General features: G+C 39.8%; 1 protein-coding gene across 11 annotated transcripts in view; it reads left to right on the top strand.

The window, feature by feature from the left end:
- The window catches only part of PTPRM (protein tyrosine phosphatase receptor type M), a 442,907-nt gene extending 421,213 nt beyond the window's left edge, over positions 1–21,694 (top strand). For all 11 annotated transcript variants that reach the window (XM_038129430.1, XM_038129425.1, XM_038129423.1 and 8 more), the window contains 9 exons: positions 4,283–4,437; positions 4,770–4,905; positions 5,492–5,641; positions 6,111–6,284; positions 9,021–9,152; positions 12,263–12,388; positions 14,148–14,311; positions 16,387–16,522; positions 20,795–21,694. In XM_038129430.1, coding sequence (XP_037985358.1) covers positions 4,283–4,437; positions 4,770–4,905; positions 5,492–5,641; positions 6,111–6,284; positions 9,021–9,152; positions 12,263–12,388; positions 14,148–14,311; positions 16,387–16,522; positions 20,795–20,848 — 1,227 coding nt within the window. In that variant the 3' untranslated portion in view covers positions 20,849–21,694. The remainder of the gene's footprint in view (positions 1–4,282; positions 4,438–4,769; positions 4,906–5,491; positions 5,642–6,110; positions 6,285–9,020; positions 9,153–12,262; positions 12,389–14,147; positions 14,312–16,386; positions 16,523–20,794) is intronic.
- Positions 21,695–26,483: the final 4,789 nt, after the last annotated feature.

Here is a 26,483-nt window from a genome sequence, read left to right as displayed (position 1 = left end):
CAGATTCAACAAGGGACAGTTAAATCTTTTGACTGACATCCTGGGTTTATAGGTTTTTTTGGGTAAACTACTACCGCCCTCTTATGGTAATCTATGTTTTTCTTCTTCAAATGCAGCAACTGTTCTGTGCTTTTCATCACTGTTGGCCCCTGCCTGAGTTAGAAAAAGTGATGTTCCTTGCCTGGGAGAAATCGAAGCCTCCCTCCCAGCAATCAATTGAAAAACACATTTGTGCTGCTCTCCCATCTTACATTCCCCACAATCATTTTCTGTCTTTACCAGAAGCTGCATGCAGCATTATTCAGAAGTCTGTGGTGGAGAATATGGTTTTCTGTTGGGCTGGGGTGTGCCTGGTCTGCACAGACACAGTTGTAACAAATTACTGTTCTTCTCAAGGCAGTTTCCCTTTTCACGTGGAATCCATCGTTACATGAGAGTTCCAGCCAGTGTGTTGTATTACTGTTTGTTAGAGTAATGCCACGCATTTGTTTGATGCTTTGTAGCCTGTAGAACTTGCAGCTCCCCAGCTGCAATATATGGAAAACATAGAAATTACAAATAAGGTTCTCACTGAAAGTGAGAACTGGCAGGGTCAGTCAGTGGTAAAGTGTACCATGCATTTTGTGTCAACTCAGCAGTTTCATTCAGAATTCATTAAAGAACAGAAGGGTTTTAATTATATGTATCAGGACCCATTTGAGTTGCAGAACACCAAGGAAAGGGCCTCCTTGGTAAGACTAGATATTCCTAACAGCATACCAAAGTGATGTTCCATCACCACGAGCAGATTTTCAACTAATTAGCTTAGAAAGCTTCTTTGGATTTAGTTGCAGTAGCCATGATTTATTGGTTATCTCTAATGATGAAATAGTACTCATTTGTGGGTTTGAAGAACATATTATTTAGCATCAAAGAATCCTGCACCCAGGTACCTGAAACTGCCCAAATGACTGCCCCACAGGGTCTCTGTACACATGTCCAGAGTAACAAAGGAATTAGGGGTTTTTCCTGTTTTATTCTTCAGTCTAATACTTAAATATGCATCAATACAGCAACCTGAGGGTAATGATAATAGAATTACGGGGTTTGAATGAATTGAAATATTGTATCATGTTTACCACTATACATATTGTAGACTGAATTCACTCAAGCCTGTTGTTTCCTTGCATTTAGGTATTTTTAATAAACAGATGAGAAACGTTGGCTACACTTTGAAGTAGATGAAGCACTGGTTGATTTCTATTCTGCAAATTTTAAGCTCATGCTTTGATGTCAGCTTTTCGCTTCTTAACTGGGACTGAAGAAAAGACCTAGAGGATTGTACAGTTGAACATAACCAAACTGTCTTGAATAAGTGCATTAGAACAGATAGAGATAAAAGGCACTAAACATTTTATTTCTTTTTAAAAATCTCCATCTGAAAAGATTTCATTTAGACACTGCTTTTTAATAGTTGGTAGTTTTTCAGTAAGCCTCTAAAAGCAGTGTCGCTGTAGTTTGAGTAAAATACATTTGTTTTTACTCTATTTTCCATATTTTTTAACTCCTCCCATGGTACTGAAACATCAAGTCTGTACATTTCTTTTACGATAATTCTCTCAAGTTTATATTTTTGATGTACTGAGGTTGGTACTTTTCACCTTCCCTAAGTCAAGGTGCATGATGAGACAGAGAGCACCTTAACCAACCATGCAGATGATACTAATTGAAAGGTAATATTGTAACACTTAACTCTGGAGCCTCCGTTCCAAAGGACTTGCAGATTTCACTAACAGCAACTTCAGTAATTCAGTAGGAAAAAATTGCAGAGTTCTGTGCCTTAGGTGGCCTAACCCCCTGTGTCAGGGTGACTTCTGGGGCCAAAATCTGAAATCCAGAATGATTAAAGATTTAACACATATGAACTGCGAGGGTAGAGTTAAAAGAACTGGCCTTGTCCATTGTGGCAGATGAGGAGGAGGGATAAGGAAGATCTAATTGCAGCCTGCAGGTACCTCATAGATGTTCAGAAAATCACAGGAATCAAATTCTCCAAGACCTCTAGTCCTTTCTGACCGTCCTTTCTGTTTGTTGATGAACATCTCATACCCATAAAGTGCAATTTAGAAGTTGATTTGCTTGAAGATAAATTGATCACTTACTTCAGTTTTGTTGGGGTTTTTTTTATGGATATTGAGTAACAGGGGGATTATGCTGAGAAAATTGAAGCCAAAAGTGCAGTCTGATTTTGAAGACTGTTTCCTAGATATGCTTTGCATTGTGAGAATAAGCAGTTCTTTGGAGCAGTTTCTTTACATAACATAACAGTTAACTCAGATGAATAAGTCATACATGAATAGTAAAATACAGCAGCAGCGTAAGTTTTTTGTAGAATTTTTTAACATCCTAGGGTTTAGCAGTGTACAGCATTTTCTGTTTGTTTCAGCTGTATAGTCTTTCACAGATGAGCATATGCTTTTATGATTCATGCAGTTGTGTGCTATTTTGGGTTTAGAAATCAGCAGGAAAGCGGGATACAAAAGTCATTCCTTTGTAGATACAATAAGAAAACTCATTATAAAAGTATCCTATATGCAAAACCTTTCCTAAGTAGCTGTTAACAATGACAGACAAAAATTCAGTCAGCCTGACAGACAACCTGTTCACAACTAAGGCAGAGGATGTACAGGACATAACCTGATCTGTGTAGCAGCCAGGCACATTGATTTGGAGGGGCAGTTTGTTTTTTGTAAATTGTTTGAAAATTTCAGCTACATACTTCAGCTACATTCTTCAGCATGAAGAATTTGTATGGGATACTCACTTCAGTCCTCAGCTTGTATAGTCATGGCATTGCTTTTTTCTGTGGGATCTTTGTTTCTTTGGGGGTCATGGGCAGTTGTTACAAGCAATATAAAAGTGTTTGAGGCAGTACCTTCACCTAAGCAGAGCTATTTGCAGAGCTGAAGGCCTTGCTTACAGTAAGAGATGCATTAACTAACACACTCTAAAATCCCCAGAGAGCAGGGACCAAATTGTATTCGAATGTGTTTGCTAGACTGTCTTAAAATGCAAATTGTTTTGTCTGTTCCTGGATTTCATTACATTTTAAAATTGGTTTTTAGGATATAAGGTCATTTCTGTTTAAAGGGTGTGATCTCCTCAGTCCACATCACTGCCTCATATGCTCTTAATCCTCTCCCTTGCCTGCCCTTTTATGTCTACTTCCAGGGGAGATGAGATATTCCTCTGAGCAGGTGCCCGGTCTCCACAGACCCCCAGCCTGAGCTGTCAGAGCATCAAAGGCTCCAACATACTCTAAGTCCTCTCTAGTCCTGTAGCACTGGCATGTCCAGAATTTCTCCACCACTGAAAATCCCAGACTAATGCAGTAAATTAGGAAGCTTATATTACTTATTATTCAAAGAAAATGAAAACTTTTATATGCAAACTGGCTTAAGACAGAAAATACATATTTTAGAAGAAAAGCTGTAAACTACCAGTTACTAGTATTGTTGGCATTTAGTCCAGCCTAGACATGACATGCCATAATTTTGCTGTTTGCTTATGAGCTATGTATGATGACCTCCTCTTTGTGGATTTCTAATCAGAATAAAATACTGGCGGCTGCATTTTTAGATGGGGAAGGGAAAATACAAGCAGTAAGAAAATAAAACTTAGCAAACACACTTCTGATATGCAGACTGCTCCTCAAGGTCACATGGGAAATAACTTACACAATCAGCTTCTCATTCATACTTGTCTCACTATATCCATGTCCTTGTAGACTGTGGCAAATCGCCTGAATGGTGAGCATGTGGAGGGCTACAAACACAGCTCCTATGATTGAAGGTGCAAAAAGGTTTCCTATTATTCAGCTTTTTCTTTCAGACCAGTGAAGGAGACAAGTGAAAATTATGCTGAAGCTGTAGTGCCCCGAAGTCAGCAGCAAAACCCCTGTGGAGGGCAGTGGGGGAAAAAAGGTCATCAGTGCTCTGTGTTCAGCCTTGCTGCTGACCTGTCCTGTGATCATGGCATGCATCTTAAGGCCACAGTTTGCAAAGCAGCCTAGTACTTAAATATAGAGACGAGCATTTCTCTTGTTGCTAAAAGTTTGTGACCAATCTAGTGCTTACTTTCTTAATTTTGTTGGAAGGCTTTGAAACCAGTTAATACCTAACCTTTGAGCTTGCTCTCCTGCTATGAGGAAGCTCTCAAGCACTCTGTACAGATTGTGTTGGTAGGAGGTGCTTTTCAATAAGGCTCAGGCTTTTGAAGAGTTCAACCCTTGTCTTTTCAACAGAGAGGTGCTCATGAGATTCGGGAAATACGTCAGTTCCACTTCACGGGCTGGCCAGACCATGGTGTCCCATACCATGCCACAGGCCTGCTGGGATTTGTACGGCAGGTCAAATCCAAGAGTCCGCCCAATGCTGGGCCTCTGGTTGTTCACTGCAGGTAGGTAAAACAGAAATCTCTCTGTTGTGATTTGCATTAAATTCAAGACCTACTTTTTCTTCTCCTTTACTGTGTGTTCCCCACACAGGCTGCTGAAGCCACTGTAGGTCTACTCAAAATATAACTGTAAACAAGAATACATATATTATGTACATAACAAACATATATAGAATATGTAAATGAGAGTAAAAAAGCTGAGTCTGAAGTTCTGCAAGTGCTCAGCTCAATTTCAGTAATCATCCAATTGATCAAGCACCTGTGAGATGAACCCTTACACCCTTTACATTTCCAATACACTGCTGCACATTAACTGTGCTCTTCCTCTACTTCAGTGCTGGTGCTGGCAGAACTGGATGCTTCATTGTCATTGACATCATGCTGGATATGGCAGAACGGGAAGGCGTTGTAGACATCTACAACTGCGTGAGAGAGCTTCGATCCCGGAGAGTTAACATGGTGCAGACCGAGGTATTGCTCATCCACTGGAATACTGCTTTGCAAGAAAAAATTCTTTTTTAGCCCTTCTAGCTCATAAAGATAGAGCTTTGTAGTTGGCACCCTCCAGAAAGTAGTTTACTCAGTCACATGCAGAAAATAGTCTCCTCACAAACCTGAAGACACCTTTCCCAAACCAGTGCACAGTTATGCTTCACAGAAGCTTCATGATGTTTCTTAAAAAATGGGGAAAATCAGGAATGTTTCCTCTCTGGGAATGATTCATTTGGAGTACATCTTGTTGAGTTTTAGTTTCACAATAGCACCTACAGAACCGCCCAGAGGAATGAGGAAACCAGAAACATTCTGAGTTTTATTATGGAGTGTTACTGCACTTCTCTAACAACTTGTAGTTAGTTTAAGCCAGTCTTTATGTATTCATTTCTGAGTGAGCAAGATAAAGTTTTTTAAACTGTGGTTGTTACTTCTGGTCTTGCTTCAGTGCTGGTAAACTGAAGAGTGAAGTAGCAAGCATATTAGTTGCTATGTTTTATGTACCAAAATACTAATGGTCTGTGCATTCCATGTCAGTAACTATCTATTTTAATTGCTTAACCAGGAACAGTATGTATTCATCCATGATGCTATCCTGGAAGCCTGTCTTTGCGGGGACACATCTATTCCAGCGTCTCAAGTTAGGTCTGCTTACTATGAAATGAATAAACTAGATCCTCAAACAAACTCGAGCCAGATCAAAGAGGAATTTAGGGTAAGTAGTGGCTTACATTGCCTAGAAGCTGTAGAGTTCAGCTATAGTAAAGACTTTTGCTTAAGTTTTTATAGCCTTATGAATTTTGTAACAGGTCTAGGAGGGAAAGATGGCAAAAAAGGGGAAAAATAACATGTCACTCACCTCTACTGAGTAATGCTGAGTCATAAAATAATGCAGTGGGGTAGTAGTAAAATATTCATTTTACTCGAGGGAAGTGTGTCGATCCTTCCCCTGTCCTTTCTCCAGAAGGCAGGCTACTCCACAGCTGTCTTTGAGGTTATTTTTCATAATCGTATGCTTCCAGGATTTCTCTGCTTCCAAAGCCTGCTGACTGTGATATGTTTTCATTTCTCTGCATATTGATTCCCACTGAAGCTGAATGCTGAGCTGATCTATTCTTAAATATTTTGGGTTGCTTTCACTGCTGTGTTAATTTTTCCGTTGCATTGTTTACTCTCCTTGAAAGACTTTAAATATGGTGACTCCGACGCTGCGTGTTGAAGATTGCAGCATCGCGCTTTTGCCGCGAAACCACGAGAAGAATCGCTGTATGGATGTGCTGCCTCCAGACAGATGCCTGCCTTTCCTCATCACGATAGATGGGGAAAGCAGTAACTACATCAATGCTGCACTGATGGATGTAAGTCTCCACCGTATCATTAATAATAAAAAGGCAATAAGCAGCCCTCCAAACTGAGCCGTGCTAGAAAATGGAGTCAGCATAAGAAGGAAAACCTTCTAGCTTGTTTTGTTTCCCAGAAGCATGGCACAAAATCTTTAAACTCCCAAGTACATTTAGGATCACACATATGTTATGTCACAGCCAAGGTTCCAAAGCCATGCTCAGAGAGCAATTCAGGGAGTTTTGATAAATTAAATGTGTCTGGATTTCTCCCTAGTGTTTGAATTTTTAACCATCTGGCCTAGGAAAACAAGAGTTACCTATTAAGAGATACAGGCAGTTAAATAGAATAATAAGGTTTGCAGCAATATTTCAGTTCCCTTTGTTTATAATTTAAACAGTAATTAACAAAAAAATAATTGTCTGTCAACACAAGATAGTACACAAGCCATTACTTCAGCCTTCCTGTTTATTTCTGCTTGAATGAATGGTTCCTCTTCATGTGTGTGTGGAGTTTTTTTCCCAAATGCATCTATGGCAATTCTAATCCTTGTAATAGAGTAACAGTAAAAAGACACTTAAACTGCCTTTACAGTCTGTAGATATTTATAGCCTATTTTTGACAATTTACAGCTATAGTCATTACAGTTGTTAAACATAAACAACAAGAAAAAAGAGGTTAGTAAGGAAGGAACACATTGTAAATGGCCTTTTTAAAAAGTGAAGCTAGAGTAATAACAGTTTATTGCAGTTTTTTTCATTTCTTTCCTTCCAAGTTCTCAAAGCTTTTTGCTAAAATAAGCCGAAGTTCAAAACACTGCTGTGAAAATGTATCTTTGTGTTTATCTATGTAGAGAAACTGAGAACAGAAGTGTAATTGACTTGTCTAGCTTCTCACAGTAGGTCAATGACATTTCATATTAGAACAGAGCAGCCTTAATTTGTGGTCTGTGATTGTGCCATTACATTGTCTTCTTTCCTGAAGACTTCAGTACTGGTTTGTTCCATGAATTAAGTAATGCTCAGAAAGAGCAGGGCCGTTATACTTGCTTTGAAGATGCTTTCCTTCTTCACTATTGAAACAATGGGCTACATGCAGATCTGTGTCTGGGCAAAAGGCTCCAGGGAGGAGGTGATTTGGGTTGCTTTCCACCTGAAGCATGCTTCTGCAGCATCCCTGCACTGATGGACAAGAGCAGACGTTTGTCCATCTCTCTAAACAATCTCCAGCAAGCAATATTAAGTGTTTCCCCCTCTCCATTTGAATCCATTGAGGTGTTGTTGAATGACCTCTTGTAAGCCTTTGAGAGCTCACTTCAAGAAAAAGGGGTAGCAAGCATAGTTTTCCTTAAAAAAACTTCTGAGGACCCTAATTGATTGAACAATGGACACCCCTTTGGACATCTCTCATCTGCATGAAACTTCCAGCAAGGCAGGACCAGTAGGATAGAAAGCAGCTGCCTAATGTAGGAGCAGCATCATTACCTGGCTGGTTGCCATGTGCTGAAACAGAGAACCAAAGTTTTACGTGTCTGCATCTGTACCCAAAACACAGTGGAATCATTTTCTGTGGTCTCCTCAGCGACTGTCTGTGAAAGAAGGATCATAGAATATCAGGAGTTGGAAGGGACCCATAAGGATCACTGAATCCCATCATTGCTAGGGTTGGAAGAGACCTCTGGAGATCATGTGATCTGACCCCTCCTGCCAAGCAGGGTCACCCTGAGCAGGTGACACGGGAACGTGTCCAGATGGGTGTTGAATGTCTCCAGAGAGGGAGACTCCGTGACCTCCCTAGGCTGACTAGTGCTCTAGTCTGACTAGGTGACAGTGCTCTGCCACCTCAGTGTAAATAAATTCTTCCTCGCCTTCAGGTTGGAACTTCTTGTGTTTTAGCTTATGGCTATTGTTCCTTGTCCTTTTACTGGGCACCAACAAAAAGAGTCTGGCACTATCATCTTGGCACCTGCCAAAGTCAAAGCCACCAAAGTCCAAGTCCTGGCCCTGCACAGGACAGCCCCAGGAATCTAACCATTTGCCTGCAGTAGCTGATCTGATTGGATCTCTGTTGTGGTCCAAATGGTTCAGTTCAAGGCATGTAGATACCTCCCTGCCCTCCTTAATTAAGGTAGTGGCACCCCCTCCCAAAAATTGCCCCAGTATGGCCACGGTAGCTTTCAACACTCAGAAGGATGTAAGTGAAAATGCTGGTTTGAGATCCACAATGGAAAAGTTCCAGCAAACAGCTCAGTCAATGACATACTCTGGTACTAAAAGAAACAAAGAGCACTGAAATTTATCCCCTGGGTATCTTCACTGCTGTCAGATAGACCAGAATTTCAACAATATTTCTGAAGAATAACTAGATATTTCCTTTCACAGGCATCATTCAAATTTAGAGCTAAATGCAAACAGCCAAGATTAATCTGTCCATTAACAGCTCAAAACAAACCCGTTGCTCAAATCTTGTAGGAGTTACATTGGAAGCAAAAGCCTCAGATGATTTTACTCTATGCCTGTGGCACGAAATACATTTTAGAAATATAACATTTGCAGAAGTTATATCCTTCCAAATGCAGTTTATTAACTTGGAAGCATATAAGATCTCAGGAAAGAGCTGAAAACAATATATTAATTATACAGAAAATAGAAATAATGCTTTCGGTCCTGAAGTTTTGGGGCTATGACTGACATTCTGCTAAATGAATTTTTCTCTCTTGCCATTCTTCTCATCATCTTGTTACTTCTTTGCAGAGCTACAAGCAACCATCAGCTTTTATAGTTACACAGCATCCCTTACCAAATACTGTCAAAGATTTCTGGAGACTGGTCCTAGATTATCACTGCACTTCGGTAGTTATGTTGAATGATGTGGATCCTGCACAAGTAAGTCCAGAAAAATGCTTCAGTTAAAAGAGGGGTGCTCGTGCCTCAGCATTTCAGACCAGCTTTAGGATATAATTAGTTTTTTTAAAACAAAATTCAATACTTACACACTAAAACATTGATTTGTAGCTTGCAGATACTCATAGGGGAGGAGGAATAAATCAGACCATCAGCAGCTTCTGCTCAAAAATGTTAGTGCACACAGACATAAATGCTTGCACCTGTAATTTATTCTAAGAGAACATGTTTTGGGAAGGGCTGCTAAAACATAAAAATTAAGGTTGTAGAATTCTGACTCAAGTCTGAAACATGCCATAGTGGCCAAAGTCATAAATGGAAGCCAACAGCTAACCTGAAACAGGTCAATTAGCCTGCCTGAAACAGGTCAATGACCTTGGTCTCCTTACCAGGGAATAGGTGTTCCCAGTGTGGAAATCTGTGTTGTGTGTTGCACAAAATGTCATTAGCAAGGAGATAGGAACTAAACTAAGAAAGAGGAGCAAACATTGGAGACTAAGCATCCTTTGGAAGAGAAAAGAGGGCAATGAAATGTGTAGGGGAATGTAATTACTTTACAAAAGAGTTGCACATGCTGTACATGTTGTTCAGAAAATTGGAAAACCGAACCTACTGGTTGGCAATTTAATCACTAGGATTAATCACTAAGTGTCCCAGAGCCTGGCTCACAACTGCACAATTCCAGTTCGTACAAAGATACAATTTCCTTAGTTCCAACAAACTGCACCAGCCCTCTGCTGGAATAATGTGGTGGTAATCTGGATTCTTAATATGTAAATATTTGTTAATTATTGGTTAAGGGCAATTGTAATTTTTTAGAGCAGACTGCAGGTCATTTAATGATCAAGAATCTTTTTCGCTTTTTTCAGAATTGCATATACTTAAAAAAAATTTCCTCTTCTTTTTAACATGTAGAATTTGTTTTTAAAAGATACTGATCTTCCTTTTGGTCTTTCAAGGAACATGTAGGAATTCTACACACTGTTTTAAAGACAGAATTTTTGATTCTAAGCCCGGCGCTGTCTACAGGGAGGAAAAATAGAAATGAAAGACAAAACTTTTATTCATGAATCTAAGATTATTTTCTGAGTGAATAAGGAAAGACTCAAGGGAAACAAACTGTTAGGGACTGCTGAACAGAATGTTTTTTAATTTGTTGGCTGTGTTTTGAATTTACAATAGGGCATGGCTATTCCAAGCATGTATTAGCCTCCCAGGATTTAAAAGCTGTTGGGATATGCAGTTAATGCACCTGCCTCTGCAGTATGTTAAACCTTTTACCTCTTAATGCAAGTAACAATCTTTTCATTAGGAATAAATCTCAAAACCCTCAGAGCAAACAGAAGTGGAGAGAGGGCAAAGCTTATTAAAAACACACATTACATTCAGATTTATTAATAATTACTGTTATGATTATTATTTATGTATATATGAAGTGTTCACAGTTCTGTTTAGATATTACCATTTATGTGGATTGTTATGCTCTATTGGGAAATGAAATTCAACCCTTCACAGTGGCTCTGACTTGAAGAGAGTCGCTAGCATCACTTGCATGCAAAATGTGCAGACTTAAATGCTTTTGGTTTCTTTAGAACTTGAAAATCATAGCTTCCTAAAACAGCCCCAGCAAACAGCCCTGCTTATTATAATTTAAGCATTTTTCAGAGATCTGTTAGAACTGTATTCCTGTGTATTTGAAAGATGTGTACTAAACTGTGCACATGTTAAATGATCTGAGTACTGGCATTTTCAACAGTCCTATGCATTGCGTTTTACTGTCCTGTACACCAGCATGTTTCATAATAAAAATTTGTGTAAGATTTGGACAATATTTGGAAAGCAGTTGTCTCAGCAGACCACATCATAGGGAGGGTTAAAAAAATGAAAATATATTTTCCTACTCAAAATTTCTGAGTGTAACTTGTTTAATTGATATCCTGCAAATCAGACCCTGTTTTCTTTTTTAATTGGTGTAGTAAATGATTATGTTTTCCTAAAATGTAGTCATCTCTAAACAACTTTGTTGAGGACTGAGTATTGTAAGAAATGCAAAACAACATCTGGAGTAAATGTGATTTGTCAGCTCAGCTCTGGATCACCAACAGCAATACAGCAGAATGAAGACCACAGCTGTTTTACTGATTGAAATAAAAAGTTCCAAATATGACATCAATGCTTCTGCAAGCAAACAAAATTTCATGAGTTCATATTTAATTTTGGTGAATGCTTACAAAAGCTACATGCTCAAACTGCTCTAAATATCCCTGACCAAAAAAAATCATTAGGATTTTCATGAAAAAAAGAAATGGACAGGCAGATTCTAGCTTCAAAAGCCTTCTTGCAAAGTGTTGATTCAATCTTTAAAGTATTAATACAGATGGTAATTGGTTCCTGGATTAAACCATTGTTAGATTATTAGACACTAAAACCATGCAAGATAATAGTAATTTTACTTTGTGATCCTTAGATACCTAGAAGTAATTTTTTCTGAGAACTGAGGAAAGCATAATTATTATTTTCAGGTGTCACTAATAAGATGAAATTAAGCAATTATTGAAAGTTTAAAGCAATGCTAATATTAGCCAATATCCTCGGTCATGGGTAAAAAACCTGAAAGTTAAGTCCTGAGTTTTGACAATTTATGTACCTTTCCTAGCATAAATCACATGCAGTTTGAATTATTAGCAAGTGTTTAGGGCAGTTGGAGGTCTCGGGCCTTTGGTCTTTAGCCTCGGCTGTCTCCAAGATACGGCAATATTTGTCAGCCTCTCCCTGTCTCGTCATAATATATTGTAGAAGTAATGTTGAGTGACAGAAGTGTTTTACTGCAAACACCTGAAAAGTACAGCCACTGAAAGTACAGCAGCCACTGAAAGTACAGCATCAAGAAAGAGCGTGTTAGGTACATGGAAAGGCACTATGAAAGCAGAGTGCTTGAAACCAAACTTGGTGCATCTTGTGTTTTATAAAGATATAAATGCAGGAATTCCAGTAGCACATGTATGACAAATTAAAATACAAAAGAGTATGTTGAGGCAGCATGAAATCCAAGGTGATTAACTCTGTTCTTTTTTGTCCCTGGTCTCCTATAGCTCTGTCCTCAGTATTGGCCAGAAAATGGAGTCCACCGGCACGGTCCTATTCAGGTGGAGTTTGTGTCGGCTGACTTAGAAGAAGACATCATCAGCCGGATATTCCGAATTTATAATGCAGCTAGGGTAAGGCTCTTATTTGCAAAACACTTTTTTCTCAGTAGATGAGTTGAGTCTACTCAAATCATAAAGATGAAAGCTAAACTCACATAGAACCGTTTTCATTTTTCAGCGTATTTATTTGAAAGCAATGGCGCAATACTGAGTCACAGCACAATCACAGAGGATAAAAAAGACTTCTATGTATAATAAAGGAAAAAGGAAAAACTTAATACATATCTCAAGTGTGTTAAATGCAAATGAAATAAATGCAGTATTCAGATTGTATGATAGCCAAAAAATGCTGAAATCAGTGCTGTTTTCAATAGTTTGAAATTAGCCGTCTTGTATATTTGTATCCTGTGATATGTGAAGAAAGCTGTGCACCAATACTAGTTATGTTTTTCAATAGCCTCTTAGTGAAGATCCCCTCCCAACAACCACACTTCATAACGTATGTAACCACTTCAGAAGGGCAAGCAGGTTGTTCTTGTATCCAGCTTTTATGCTCCCATAAATCTTACAGAAGACTAAACAAGGCATGTCTTTCAAGCTGAGTGGAAAAAAGATTCCACCACAGACCAGATATCTGTTCCCATCCAGGGAGCCTTTGCAATGACTCATATCGGCCACCTAAAAGCTGTAGTTAGGAATAAGCAGCACTCCCTTCAGAAAAAAAAATCAAGAACTTCCCTGGGACGTGTTAGCTCGCTGGACAGGGAAAGACACCAAAAACATGTTAATATCCAAACAGGGAAGCAGATTGTAAAGCTTCAAATACTTCTTTAATACTGTGAAGGCCTGGCATTTGCAGTAAATGTGGCAGTATAAAAAACACAGCCTCCAGCAGGCTGTGACCTTCAGCAAGCACTGGGTCTGGCTGCTTTGGGAAGAGGGGCCATCAGCTGAAAGAAACTGGACAGGAAATCAGTAGATTCCAGACTTTGACGTAAAGCACACAAAACCAACTGGAGAGCCGCAGACAGTTGTTTTATTCCCATATCGTGTTAATCTTACATCCTCTCTATTAACTCTTACTCTACAGAATAAAATATAATGTCAACATTTCTGTCTGTTGTTCATTTTAGGAGTGGCATTAAAATGCCCTCACTGTGCACAGAAGTGGCAAACTCCAGACTACAATACCAGTTTTGATGTGCATGTTTATTATGCCCTTTTCAAAGGACTGTAGTTTTCTGCCACTATCACTTGTTCTGTGCTCCTTTTTTATTTTAAATCACCATAAAGCAACTGTTCAGTAATGTTTCACCAGAGGGGTTCTAACTGCTGCAGTAGAACACAATAAAATAAAATGTAGTTAGATATTTTTTATAAGCCACAAACATCTGAGGGTTCAGTCTGGTTTTTTTAATATTTCCTGCTTCAAAATATCTTGAGAGGGTTTGACCTTTCTTGTAAAAAAAGGACAGAAACACATAAATATTCTTAAAAACACTGAAGCTTATATATGAAAACCGTATATAATTGAAGTTATGTGACAGCTCTGTCTTTCCTACCAAGTTCCTCTTATTAATTAATTATTTACTTGATTGTGCAGATGTACCATTGCTATATTTTAGTCTATTGTATAGCAGTCTGTTTTAAAACTCTTGTTCTAATAACTCCATTGGAAATTAAAAGTCATCAATCCTCAAGGGCAGTTGAAATTACATTAGCAGTTTGTCAGCAATCATCTGCTTGAACAACTTCCCTTACTGATGCAAATACCTCGATTATGTGCCAAACAATACTGTTACTTTTCCTGCTTTTGTCCGGATCTGTACAGCCCCAGGACGGCTATCGGATGGTGCAGCAGTTCCAGTTCCTGGGATGGCCCATGTACAGGGACACTCCGGTTTCTAAACGCTCCTTCTTGAAGCTCATCCGTCAGGTGGATAAGTGGCAGGAGGAATACAACGGGGGAGAGGGACGCACTGTTGTGCATTGCTTGTAAGTACTGGAAAAAGAAGAGAGGAATAAGGGAATACTGTCACAGAATTTGTGCCAGGCTTTAAAAGATTTGTAACGAGGTGAAGAGGCATCTGTCTAATCTGGAGCTGAATAAATAATACAACTGCTCATTTAAAACCTTTGAATGCAAGAGGAATTGTGTAATTTTAATGTAGATTCATGAGTTTCCCCATCTGTTCTTTGTTAGAGCCCTATGAAAAGATGATGGGTTCGAGTTAACTCTATTTTATATAAAATGTCCAGTGACTCTTGCAAATGGGAAAGTTGCGTACTTATTCGCAGTAAATCAAAAATGTGCCTTCAGAACAATGTACCTTTTATTTCTGCAGATAAGAACCATAGAAATAAGTAGTTTTGGAGGGGTGATTCATTTTCCAGGCATAAAGCACGGGAGTAAAAGTGGTGTGATAGACCAGTTACGATGATCCTGTAATTGCCTTACCTTTCTCTAATAATGGTATATATTTTTGTCCTCCTGTGACTTTGTGCTCCACTCATGCAGACTCTCATCCACTCTGCCACCATCCTTCTTTTGGTACAGTTTAACACTTGTACTTGCTTTTGCCCTCAGAAGTAGCTGATCTTTTGAGGCTGAGTCTTCAGCGGTTGAAGTTGTATTCGTCTTCCTCTAAACATCTGTTTAATGTTGGCATGGTAGAGAAGGGACCTGCTAACAGTAAAACCATGTTCAGAAGTTGGGACCCTGTGTCAGATGATGGAGGAAAATCTAAGAGCATATTAATAATTCCCACTATCACTGACCTTGAACAAGTCATTGCTCTTCAGTTTCCCCATCTGTAGTATGGGGATAATAATACTTTCATCAAAGGAGCATTGTGCAGTGTGATTAATTAATGTTTTGAGATCTTTAGCTGAAAAGACCCTTTTGAAGTGCAAATTACTGTTATCTCTGAGGTGGCTGATGATATTAAATAGTTGTACAACATCACACATGCGTCACTTCCAGGCAGTAAAGAAAGAAAAAGCTCTAATATAATCCTTTTAAATGACTTTATTTTAATTAAAATTCTCAAACAGTCCCACAATATCAGGCACTGTTTTGGCAGCAGGGAGCATTCTTTTCATAGTGCCTGGATGTGACAGATGTGCGACGTTGTATCTTCCTTTGAAAAGGAACCATTTGCAAAGCTTGTTTGAAAGACCTGCTACCTAACTAGTCTGCACTCTGGTAATTATTAAGGTTTATTATTTTCAGTGAAGCACAGCCTAAAGATTCTGATTAGAATAAGTGTAGAAATAATGGGGTTTCCAGAAAGAAAGAGATTCTCTTGAAGATTAAAAATAACCAGGGATAAAGTATTATTAAATACTGTATTTGATCATGTATATGAGCATTTGTGCCTGGCTTCTTTGTTAGCAATTCGCTCTGGGTTCTCATCCTCTGATAACTGTGGGTGGAGGGGGAATACATCTGCCTTTAGAAGCAGTCCTTGCCAGGCAGCCAGCCCCTCTTCCTGTTGCCAGGAGCTGAGAATAATCATCCAGGGGGACATGGCAGCACCACCTAGTGCCATACCAGGTGCAGCCACCAGGACTCCCCCAACTGAGACTTCTGGTGCTTTTGCAGTTCCTCCGAAATGCCTTTGTGTCCAGGAGGAAAGCACCAGAATCTGGAATAAAAGAACTCAAAGATTCACTTTCTCTGTGGCATTTCCAGGCCTGATGTTCATTGCAGCCATGTGTGTTTACAGTGCAAAGCAGTGTTGAACTGAAGCTAAAAGTATTTTATCCTTATTTTAGCATCCTCTTTGTGCTGTCTCCAGTGTTCACTGAAGGGTGGTGCAAAACTCAGCCATTCAGTTGCCTCCAGGCTGTCAACCTGCTGACTTCTGAGTCATAGCTTTGAGATCTTTCAGCATGCCAATTCCAATTAAAAATCATGTTTTGCCTAGAGTTCAGCAGAGTTTGGGGCCAGGAATGTTCTGTGGTTTCTCCCTGCTGGAACTCATGCCTTCTGGAGCCATCCCTGTTGCTGTACAAACTTGTGACACAGAGTCCATTGTAACTGAGCCGTTTTATCACTTTCACTGCAGGAATGGAGGTGGCCGCAGTGGGACGTTTTGTGCAATCAGTATTGTTTGTGAAATGCTTCGACATCAGAGGGCTGTTGACGTGTTCCATGCTGTGAAGACACTGAGGAATAATAAGCCTAACATGGTGGACCTTCTGGTAGGAGCTTTTTAACTGCACCATTAAATAGAAAATGTTCTTTTTCTCAGAAGAGTCAGTAAGATTTCCAGGATTTGCAGTGGGAGTTGTTCACAAAGCAAGCAAGTCATTTTCAAAGGGGATAATGAAGTCACTTCACTTGTAAGAGTATTTTTACACTGCTTTCTTCCCAAGGAGACTTTGTCTCTGTTCGTTTGAATTTTTTAAGAGTTTTAAACTTTCAGATGAACATCCTTATTAATTTTCTTTTCTAGCAGGCTGAACCAAGTGGAGAGCAGCACTTGCACAGTAGAAATAATAGTTATGTAAAATTAAATGCCAGATTTTCAAATTATATATTTTATAAATAGCTTAATCGCCTAATATTTATCAAAGCCATGAATTTCAGTTTGACATCCAGAATATTGCATTTAATTATGGTTGCTCTATCTCATAGAAAGATTAAAGAAGTTCAGAAACAAGGGGCCATGTGCAATTATTTTCCTAGAGAGTGTTTTATGAGCTTTTTTCCTAAATGGAGAACTGCTGAAGTGCCAGCTGCTATGCCAGAAGAGCTGCAGAACAGCTTAAACCAGCAGGTTCTTACACTCCAGTGTGTAGTTTTGTACTTGGAGATGGGTGTAGCTTGATGCCCTGTTCTGAAGCCTGGGCTATAAAAGACACTTTTACAACATCCTGCTGCAGAGGTGGCTGCTTAAGAGGCAGCTGCATTTGATTTAGTACCACAGGCAGGAGGAAGCAGCATCTGGGCACTTTCAGGGATGTTAACCCAATCTGAGCTAATTTTGCAAGCTCTGGTTAAGCAAGTTGGAGTCATTTCAGCAATTTTTCTATAGCATGCCCAGGGTGAGGCAGGAGATATCTCACTGAGCTGGTCCAACCTCTTGTAATTTTAGAGGACCCCCTCAGATGAGCTGAGTGTGGCACACACTGGAGAATAGGCAGAAAGAGCAGGACTTTGACACACAGGTGAAGGCAGGTAGGGAGGGATATCCACCTCCCACCACATGGATGGCTGTGCCTCCTCTCTCCTGTGGGAGAGTGGCTCCCACCACATCCCCCATCACAGTGCTCTCTCCTAGCCTGCCTTTGAAGTCCCAAACCCTCCCCTAGGCCCAGCTCTGGCCGGGTAGATGGATAAAGGCCAGATGTTGTCAGCTGGGCAGAGCGAGGAGGGAGTTCACGAGCAGCATCACAGGGCCAGCAGTGTGGAACTGAGTCTTGTGTCAGTGAGAAACTATCAGACTTCCACAGTCATGGGAGGGAGCAGCTTGATTGGCTTCTTTTCCTCTACTTTATATCCTCAGGAGAAGAATCATCTTCTCCTGAGTGGTGAGAACCATACATTTTTATTTCCTAGATATTAAGAAAAATGTCCTTCTACTTCATTCATGTAGTATAGTTTATACAGGGATTTGGCAGGCCTGCTGTTCTCCATCCTCCTAGAGCTTAAGCACACAGAAGTCTCTGATCTCTTATTCATTTATTTTATAGAAATAAAAAGAAAATTACCAGTGTAGAAGTACAGTTAAAGAAAATGCTCTCTGTAAATTCCCATTTGTGACAGTACTCCATGAGTAGATTTGTCAGGCAGTTGTCTCCATTTCTCAGCAGAGAATTTTTTAATCAAAAAAGCTAAATGTGTTATTTTAAATAAAAATGTACCTTTTAGTAAATTGAGAGTGGTATTGGGAATGTCTGGAAGGCATAGAAAGGCCTTGTAGGGCCTTTTTTTATTAGGACATTTCAAAGCACTTGTGAAAGAGATCAGTATTGTTTTCCTTATTTTTACAGACAGAGGAATAAAGGCAAGGGACAGCCAGGATTTTTCCCATTATCACATAATGCACTGACTGAGCAGAGTCAGAATGACATCTCTTCAGTTGTGGTCTGCCACCTCGTAGGAGCAAATATTTGAATTAGCCAGGTTTCAATTTCCGTGTAGATTGCTTCATGGTAAAGGGAATTGGGAGACTTGAGTTCTTTTCCTGATCTTGTTACTGACTTTATCCTTTATGATTCTTCTTATATTAATGTGTCTTTGCCTCAGTTTCTCTACTGGAAAAAGAAGAACAGTAATATTCATCTACCTTGTAAAATTTTATGGTAGAAGATAAATGCTCAAAATCATTACATTGTATTAAAAAAAAGTCTTAAGACTTCTTTATCAATGCATGTCATGCATTTTCTGACCAGATAAAAGATGAAAAAAATACTTAGAGATTCATCTCTTAATTTCACTGAAAGCTTTGGTTTTCCTCCAAGTGTAAAAATCTGCATGCTACATCCCTACAGCATGGAAATCTAATCATTTTTTTCAGCTATCATACAAAGGTAACACATGATATTGCAAAATATCTATTATGGAATGCCCGAAGCATTTGGTGATAAATGTTACTGGGCCTACCCACAGGTGTCCTAGAAAATAAATTTAAATATACCTCTCTGAAGCTAGTCTAAAGAGACTTTTAATATCCACCATCAATTGAATAATAAAAATGTACAAAGGACACTAGTGAGTGATCACAGTGGGAAATAAGGTATGTCTGCTCTTTAAGACAGGTATTCTGCTTACTGAAAATGACAGTTATTCTGCTAGATCAGTAAATCAGCATAAAGTGAGCATGGAAGAGTGGAAATGGATGAGTGGCTGATCTCTTGTTTTGATCTGTTATGTAGTTATAGAACAATTTCCATTTATTTAGAAACATATATGCAATAAAAGCAGAAAAGGAATTTACATAATACTCTGTTCTTTCCTTTCTTCTTTTTTTTATTCTTTTCTTATTCTGAAGAATATACAAGCAGTTTATGGAACCTTGCAGGGCTTTAAACCCTCACATCCAACTCACTCAGCAGTTAGGTTATATGTGGACCTAAGACTCGTCTTCTTATGACAGGACATTTCTCAACAAAAGAGCTTCTAAATGATCCATGCTTGTTAATAGCTTTTTGATTTTAGTAATAGTATATGGTCTTTTGCATGTAAAGTGGACTTTCTTCTCAACTAAAATGTGACCCAAGATCACAAGTACAGGCCAAAAGATTTATTCTTTTAAAATGTTTGCTTCAGGGAGAAGAGAATATATCTGAAGATCTTACTACTCGTGATGTTGGGCAAGGCTGAGTGCTATCAGCTCATTAAATCTGTTGTTGTTCCTAAATGTCAATATGTGCTTACTTATCCTTCATTAATCAAATAAAGTGCATAAGCAAAAGAGGCATTTCAGTAACAGAAATAGTTATAAAACTGGCAAGTGTTTCCAAATTGAATTTTCAGAAGCCAGAGCCCTTAGATTCAGAGAACCTGCACTTACTATTTCTTTCAGCTTTTCTTTCATTTAAATATTTGTAGTATTTTTGAGTATTGCAAGTAGCAAGAATGGAAACAGGAGAGGGGTATGTATGCACATAAAACTGGGGAGTCATCAGTGACTGCACCACTTAAAAGTTTCAGAGTGGACAAAGGTCAGTCAAATCTGTCCTCTCCATTCCACTGAAGACGTGAAAGGGGCCAAGACATGACCTTTTGTCCCCAAAGATGCAGAGTGGGTCTGCATCCCTCAGGAGGGGGATTTATTTCCCTGCAACTTGCTCTGTTTCCAAGCAGTTACAAACAAAACCAGCTGGTCTGTGTTTGAAGCACAGGGCTGGCACCTGAAAACTTAGACTCTTTACAGTTTCTCTGTTACCCAGGCTAACCTGAGCATCACTGGCAGTTGCTAAAAATTAATTGGAATTAATCCAAATGATTTAGCTCAAGCCGCATCTCACAAGGCTATTGCAGAGTCTTGTGGATTGGGTCTGGGCTGCAGATAGAGGACCAGCAGTAAGTACTCTTGCCCTGAAATGCAGCAAGTGTCTGAATGACATTAAAATAAAAGTTGCAATCTGGGAAGTACTAAACACTGATAAACATTTCCAGGGAGTAATTTCAATAACTCCAATTCTCATAAATTGCTACATGAGCATTTTCACAGATGACTGAAGGGTTGCAAGTCAATTTGCTTATGTGCAGTCAGTTTTTCTCATACATAAGTGTATTACAGTAGCTAAATACTCATCTAACATGAGCAGTACCATAAGTTACTATGTATAGTGTCTATTGTCTGGTTAATATAAAGATTTTCTTATCTGAACATAAATTGGATTTGCAAACTGGTTCCTACTGACAACAGCTGATAGTAAATAATTTTAACAGGAGAGAAATATTGACCCCTTTAATTAAGTTTCTTCAATAACTGACTTTGTGGTTTCCTTTTGATTTTTCAGGATCAATACAAATTCTGCTACGAAGTGGCTTTAGAATACTTGAATTCTGGCTGATTGTCTAAACAGCACAGACAAAGCTCCTCCTTTCACTACCACAAACAAAGCAAGTCACTTCATGATGTCTGTGTAAATGAGATGAAGACTTCTCAGTGTTATGCTTCTACTGCTTTGTATAATTGGCTCTTTTGAAGAGCCCCAGAAGATGTTTATAAAACCGCTTGCACTGCCCGATTCCCACTCCGAAGCTGCTGCTTGGCACCCCCGTGAGCCTCCACCGAACCACGTGGCAGTCCTTGAACACCGTACTCATACTCAGCCATTGATGTGGTGAAGCAGCATAGTCCTCTGGTAAATAAGAGAGCACAATTATATTCTTATGAAGGAATTTGTACTTTTTCTGTTACATTTCGTTGCCTGTGATTCTCAGTTATTGTCACAGCCTAGTGTACATTTCTGTTCTGTGGAGAATGCTGTCTGGCATTTTGATAATATATGATTTTAGTTATATTTGTATTCTAACACGCTCATAATAAACAAATCATATGTAGCTTATCTGAACTAACAGAAAGACATGTACCAAATCATGATAACTTTGTTGAGTTGTAATTTCTATCCACTTTGTACCATTTCATAGAGAGAATCTTGATAGAAATGCAGTTAAAAAATGCAAAAGACAGGATGGTCAGATTAATATATCCAAAGCTTTTCCATTTGTTTATATTGTAAATATTTTTTGATTTCATCAAATTATTTATTCATTAAAATGATTTTTTTTTGGTGAAGCACAGTGAGTGACAATCATTTTTATTAAGCCCTGGAAATGCTTACTGTATGATAGTGTAAACATTTGTTTACCTTGTATGGATTCTCAGCTCAATAAATAATTACATACATGATAAACATAATTAAACATTTGTTTAATTGAATATCTCTTGGCATCTGAGTGCCTCCAACTAAGCCTCTTTTCTAGATTAAATCTAGTAAATACTGAGCTACCTCCAGTGAGTGTTTATTGGGTGATCCAGTGTTGGTCCAGCCAATAGCAAGGTCATAAAATCACAGAATCATAGAATGGTTTGGGTTGGAAGGGACCTTAAAGATCATCTAGTTCCAACCACCTGCCATGGGCTGGGACACCTTTCACTAGACCAGGTTGTTCAAAGCCCCATCCAGCCTGGCCTTGAACACTTCCAGGAATGGGGCATCCACAGCTCCTCTGGGCAACATATTCCAGGTCCTCACCACTCTGAAAGTGAAAAATTCTTCCTAATATCTATTCTAAATCAGCTCTTTCTCAGTTTTAATTCATTCCCTCTTGTCCTGTCACTACAACCTCTTGTAAAAAGTCAATCTCCATCTTTCTTGGAGGCTCCCTTCAGGTGCTGAAGGGTTGTAATTAGGTCACCCTGAAGCCTTCTTTTCTCCAGGCTGAACAAACCAAATTCTCACAGCCTTTGCTGGGATCCCTGGAGCTGGATGCAGCTCACCAGAGTCAATTAAAATACACTGTGCCAATATATGAAAGAGGTGAATTGTATGCTTAAAAATGCACTTGCACAAATGCAGAACCTGAAAGATGCTCTGCTCTGAAGAAGAGATGGTGGTGTGCTGGTAGTACTTGGTCTTCTCACCCTCTGAAACCCTCAGCAGCCCTGGGCATTCCCTGCCATTCCCTCTGTGCCTGCTGCTGCTGTGGGAGGGGTGGTGGTGCTCTTGTTCTTGAGATGCATGACTGCTGTGAGGGGGATGTAATTCCTTCTCTTCAAGATGTTACAGACACCAATACTAAAATGTCTGGTGGGGAAGTTACTCAAAAAATCGTGAAACTGTTCCGTTACTAGAGCTGTTGTCAGTGGACAGGTTTACCTCCCTAAAGCTCCTGAGAATGGCTGTACTGACCTTGCATGGTGTTTGGATGGTTCCCCTTCCTACCAAGCACTGACCAGTGAGAGAATGGGAATATGCTGGGAATTGCCTTTGTTGCAGCAGAAAGGGGGAAGGAGTCAGCAATGGCTTGCTGAGCCATCTGCTGGAACCACAGAACATTTTCTCACCCAGAAGTTTTGAGGAGACATTGCAGGCAGAGCAACTGCTCAGTACTTCCAAAGCTTTATGGGAAACCCAATTCAAGGCTGTGGCCGACTGCACTGTATTTCAGCTCTTAAATGATCCTGCTAAGCTGTCTGGAATGGGGGCAATATCTATATAAATGTATCAGTCAACCTGATACATTTTGAGAAGCTCTAAATCTAACAGATCCAGCTTGGACAGAATGACTCACAGCTTGTCAACTCCCTGTTCAAAACCACTCTAAAATTCAGATCTGAAGACACAAAGACAGGTTTGCTCTGCATCTGGATAGCATCTCTTTTAAAGTGTACCTGGCAGGTACGTGCCATTGCTATAAATTGAACAGCAGTACTGAAAAACTTGGGAAATACGACCCCAGTCCTTAGAAGAATGATGGTCCTTGGATAAACCTTGCAGCATTTCAGCCTGTTGCAGAATGTGCTCTTACTCATTTTAAAACCCTAGTGTTAGGAAACAAAATTCAAACCTCCAACATCATATTCCTCACAACCAGCTTGACAGGCCAGGTATGCCAGCCAAGCACGCTTCTTTGTAATAATTATGGGACCATAAAAAGTTGTGTTCTGTGATCTATCCATTGAAATATGCATGGACACATCCAGTGTTTCAAGAAGCATAAGTAAGATATGTGTGCCAAAGGAGCCCTTGGACAGAAGGTGATGCTGGCAGTGTGATCCCAAACGCAAAATGCAGCAAGAATCATGGATGTCTCTCCCGAGGACAGAGATTGCCAGTGTCAACCAGACATTATTTCAGCTGCTGCACTCATGCAGACATACTTTGCACAGGTAGGCCTTGGGGAGAAGTGGGGCAAGGGGTCAAAGGAGATGAGGAGGAAAGAGTTCTGCAGTGTTTCTTATTGTTTTACTGATGTTAGTCTTTTTTTCCCTAGTTCTTCTGACATAGTTTATGTTGCAGAGTCTGTCTGATGTTGTTCCAAAAGGCATTCTGTGAACTTCAGTGCCGTAAAACTGGAGCCAGATAAAGCACATCAAGCAGCTTTGTGTCCTCACTCTCATACTACAGCTATCAATCCATACAAATTATAGAGAAATCCAGGCTTAGGCAAAACAGTATTTCGCCAAGAAGAAAAAACAGATGAGGACTTCAGATGAAGCTGATCACATGGTTGGAGCACCTCTCCGATAAGAAAAGGCTGAGAGAGCTGGGGTTGTTCTCTGGAGAAGAGAAGGCTCTATGGAGACCTCATTGCAGCCTTTCAGTACTTCAGGGCAGTCTGCCAGAAAGATGGTGGCAGACTTCTTAGCAGGGCCTGTTGCAATAGGATGGAGGGTAATGGTTTTAAACTAAAAGAAGGACTATTTAAATTAGATGGAAGAAATTTTTTTCAGTGAGGATGGGAAAATGCTGGAACAGGTTGCCTGGAGAGGTGGCAGACACCCATTCCTGGAAACATTCAAGGATGTGTTGGATGAGGTTCTTTGCAACTTGTATCTAGTGGAAGGTGTTCCTGCCAATGGCAGCAGGGTTGGACTAGTGCATTCCAACCCACACCATTCATTCGGGAGTTAGAAATGGAGAAAATAAAAGGAATCAGAAAGGACGAGAAAGAAGATATGATGAACATGAGGGGCTGATATTCCAGAACTCTGAAATTTTTCTGGAGGGTGGCATTTTAGAGGAGACAAAGAAAACAGCAGTGACAGCCGTTGTAAGTGTTCATAATCCAACCTCCCTTTTCAGAAGAAAGTTACATAAACAAAGGCCCAGTAGAGCTGCAGAACTTTGAGAGACATCAGTCCCAGTCTGGAACAGAGGAGGGGATGCTTTCTTCAATGCCCAGTATACTCAGTATATAAAAGGTATATAAATGAATAAAGTGATACTTTCAATGGGTTGCCATTTGTTGTATCACCCAACTCATCATCTCTCCAGAACTTGAGATAGGTGATTTTTTCTAAGCTATTCCGAAAGAGCAGCAGTGGGCATGGTGAGAGAGGTGGTGGCATGCAGGTAATCTGTATCTTTATAACAGCAATACTCCTGACAGCTTCCATGGCTGCTTTGTCCGCAAAATTAGTCTGTCCCTGACAGGATACCTTCATGGAGTACTAACAGCTTAAGGTCTACAGCTAGTAAGATGAAAAATAGAATAGAAAAACCTTCTTACCCAGCTCTACATAGTGTGTTTCAGAAAGGTGTCTGTGCCACAAAGACTTGATCTGAAGGTGTAATGCATTATCAAGACCATCTAAATTTTGGGTCTACTCTTTATCTGTTTCTGGCTCATCTTTAATATCTCTGAAATGTTTTCTCTTTATTTCATTGCATGTGGGTCTGCCCCAGATCCAGCTGCTTACTGTATGAGCCCCTTCGCAATTTATTAACATGTAGCAAAGACACAAACAGACTTTTGTTCTTTGACGTGTGGCAATGGAGATAATTTGACACTTCCATCAACAGCTGTTCCAAGTGTCTTCCTTTGGGAAGGCTTGGGGAAGCTGTAATGGCAGTAGCAAACATAAAGCTTTTGGCATTACTCATTTCAAAATTGAGCAGGATCATCTGCTGAGTCTCCTTTCATGGTTGTTTTGAGTCTTGTCTCTTCTTCCCCTGCTCCCTCCCCCATATCAAGAGTGACTCAAGGAAAGTAAGTAAATTTAAAGTTTACTTGAGGTTTTACAGTCTCATTAGTTTTCTGATTCCAAAGAAATCAGAAAACTTTGCTCTGCCTCCCAAAGTAACTACTTAAAGCATTTGTCCATTACCTTTCAGAGGAAGCAAGTTATACACACAGATCACTCTAACAGAATGATTCGTCATATCATTTTGGATTTATTGTTGGCTTTACACTCATTTATCAACTTGGAGCCTTGCCCTACAAAATCTCATGCATCCTATATCTCATGCCAAGACACTGGGCTTTATTAAAAGAAAAATTAAATTAGGAATAAAAAAAAAATTACATCTTAGGTCTGTTGTGTGATGCTTATTAGGGAAGACAATGACCACTACCAATTTTGGGGCACACTGCCAGTAAAATCCAACAGATCATGTGAAAAATAATGCTATTACTAATGGAGCCCATTTGTTTGGTTGGTTTTTGTAGCTTAGACCTTGTCTATATGGTGAAATTATAAACTCATGGGTGCATTTGCATTGCCTCAGCCATTCCCATACTCTGCCTGTGGGAGTTTTCCATATACCACTGGCATGAGGGAGATTGTTCTGCATATCCCTGCACAGCAGCCAGCATCCCCCTTCAGCATCCTAGCCCACTTTAATGGAAAAAGCTTTCTAAGGCCTTATCAACCCTTTGCAAACTGCAACAAACAGCAGCAGCAAAATGCCTTCTTCACTCCTGCTGCTATTTCCAAGCAGACTTCTCTGTGGAAGGCTGAAAAGGCGGCTCCTGCCTTGGTTATTTCTCCAGACTCACCTGATCTGCTTCAAGCATGACAGCCACTTCCTGCTGCCCAAACTTCCTCTAGTCTGTCTCTCCAGGTTTTCACCTACTCTCAGGGCAAGGCTGTCACATCTCCACCTCCAGGAGCCCTCCTGGCAGATGCCCTCTGGTGCTCCTGGAAGTGCCCTCTGGTGCTTCCACTTCCCTTCCAGTCCTGTCACCACAGCATGT

This window comes from Motacilla alba, chromosome 2, assembly GCF_015832195.1.
Source record: "Motacilla alba alba isolate MOTALB_02 chromosome 2, Motacilla_alba_V1.0_pri, whole genome shotgun sequence".
Lineage (NCBI taxonomy): Eukaryota > Metazoa > Chordata > Aves > Passeriformes > Motacillidae > Motacilla > Motacilla alba.
Note: the sequence above shows the minus strand (reverse complement) of the source record. Positions and strands in the feature narration are given on the sequence as shown.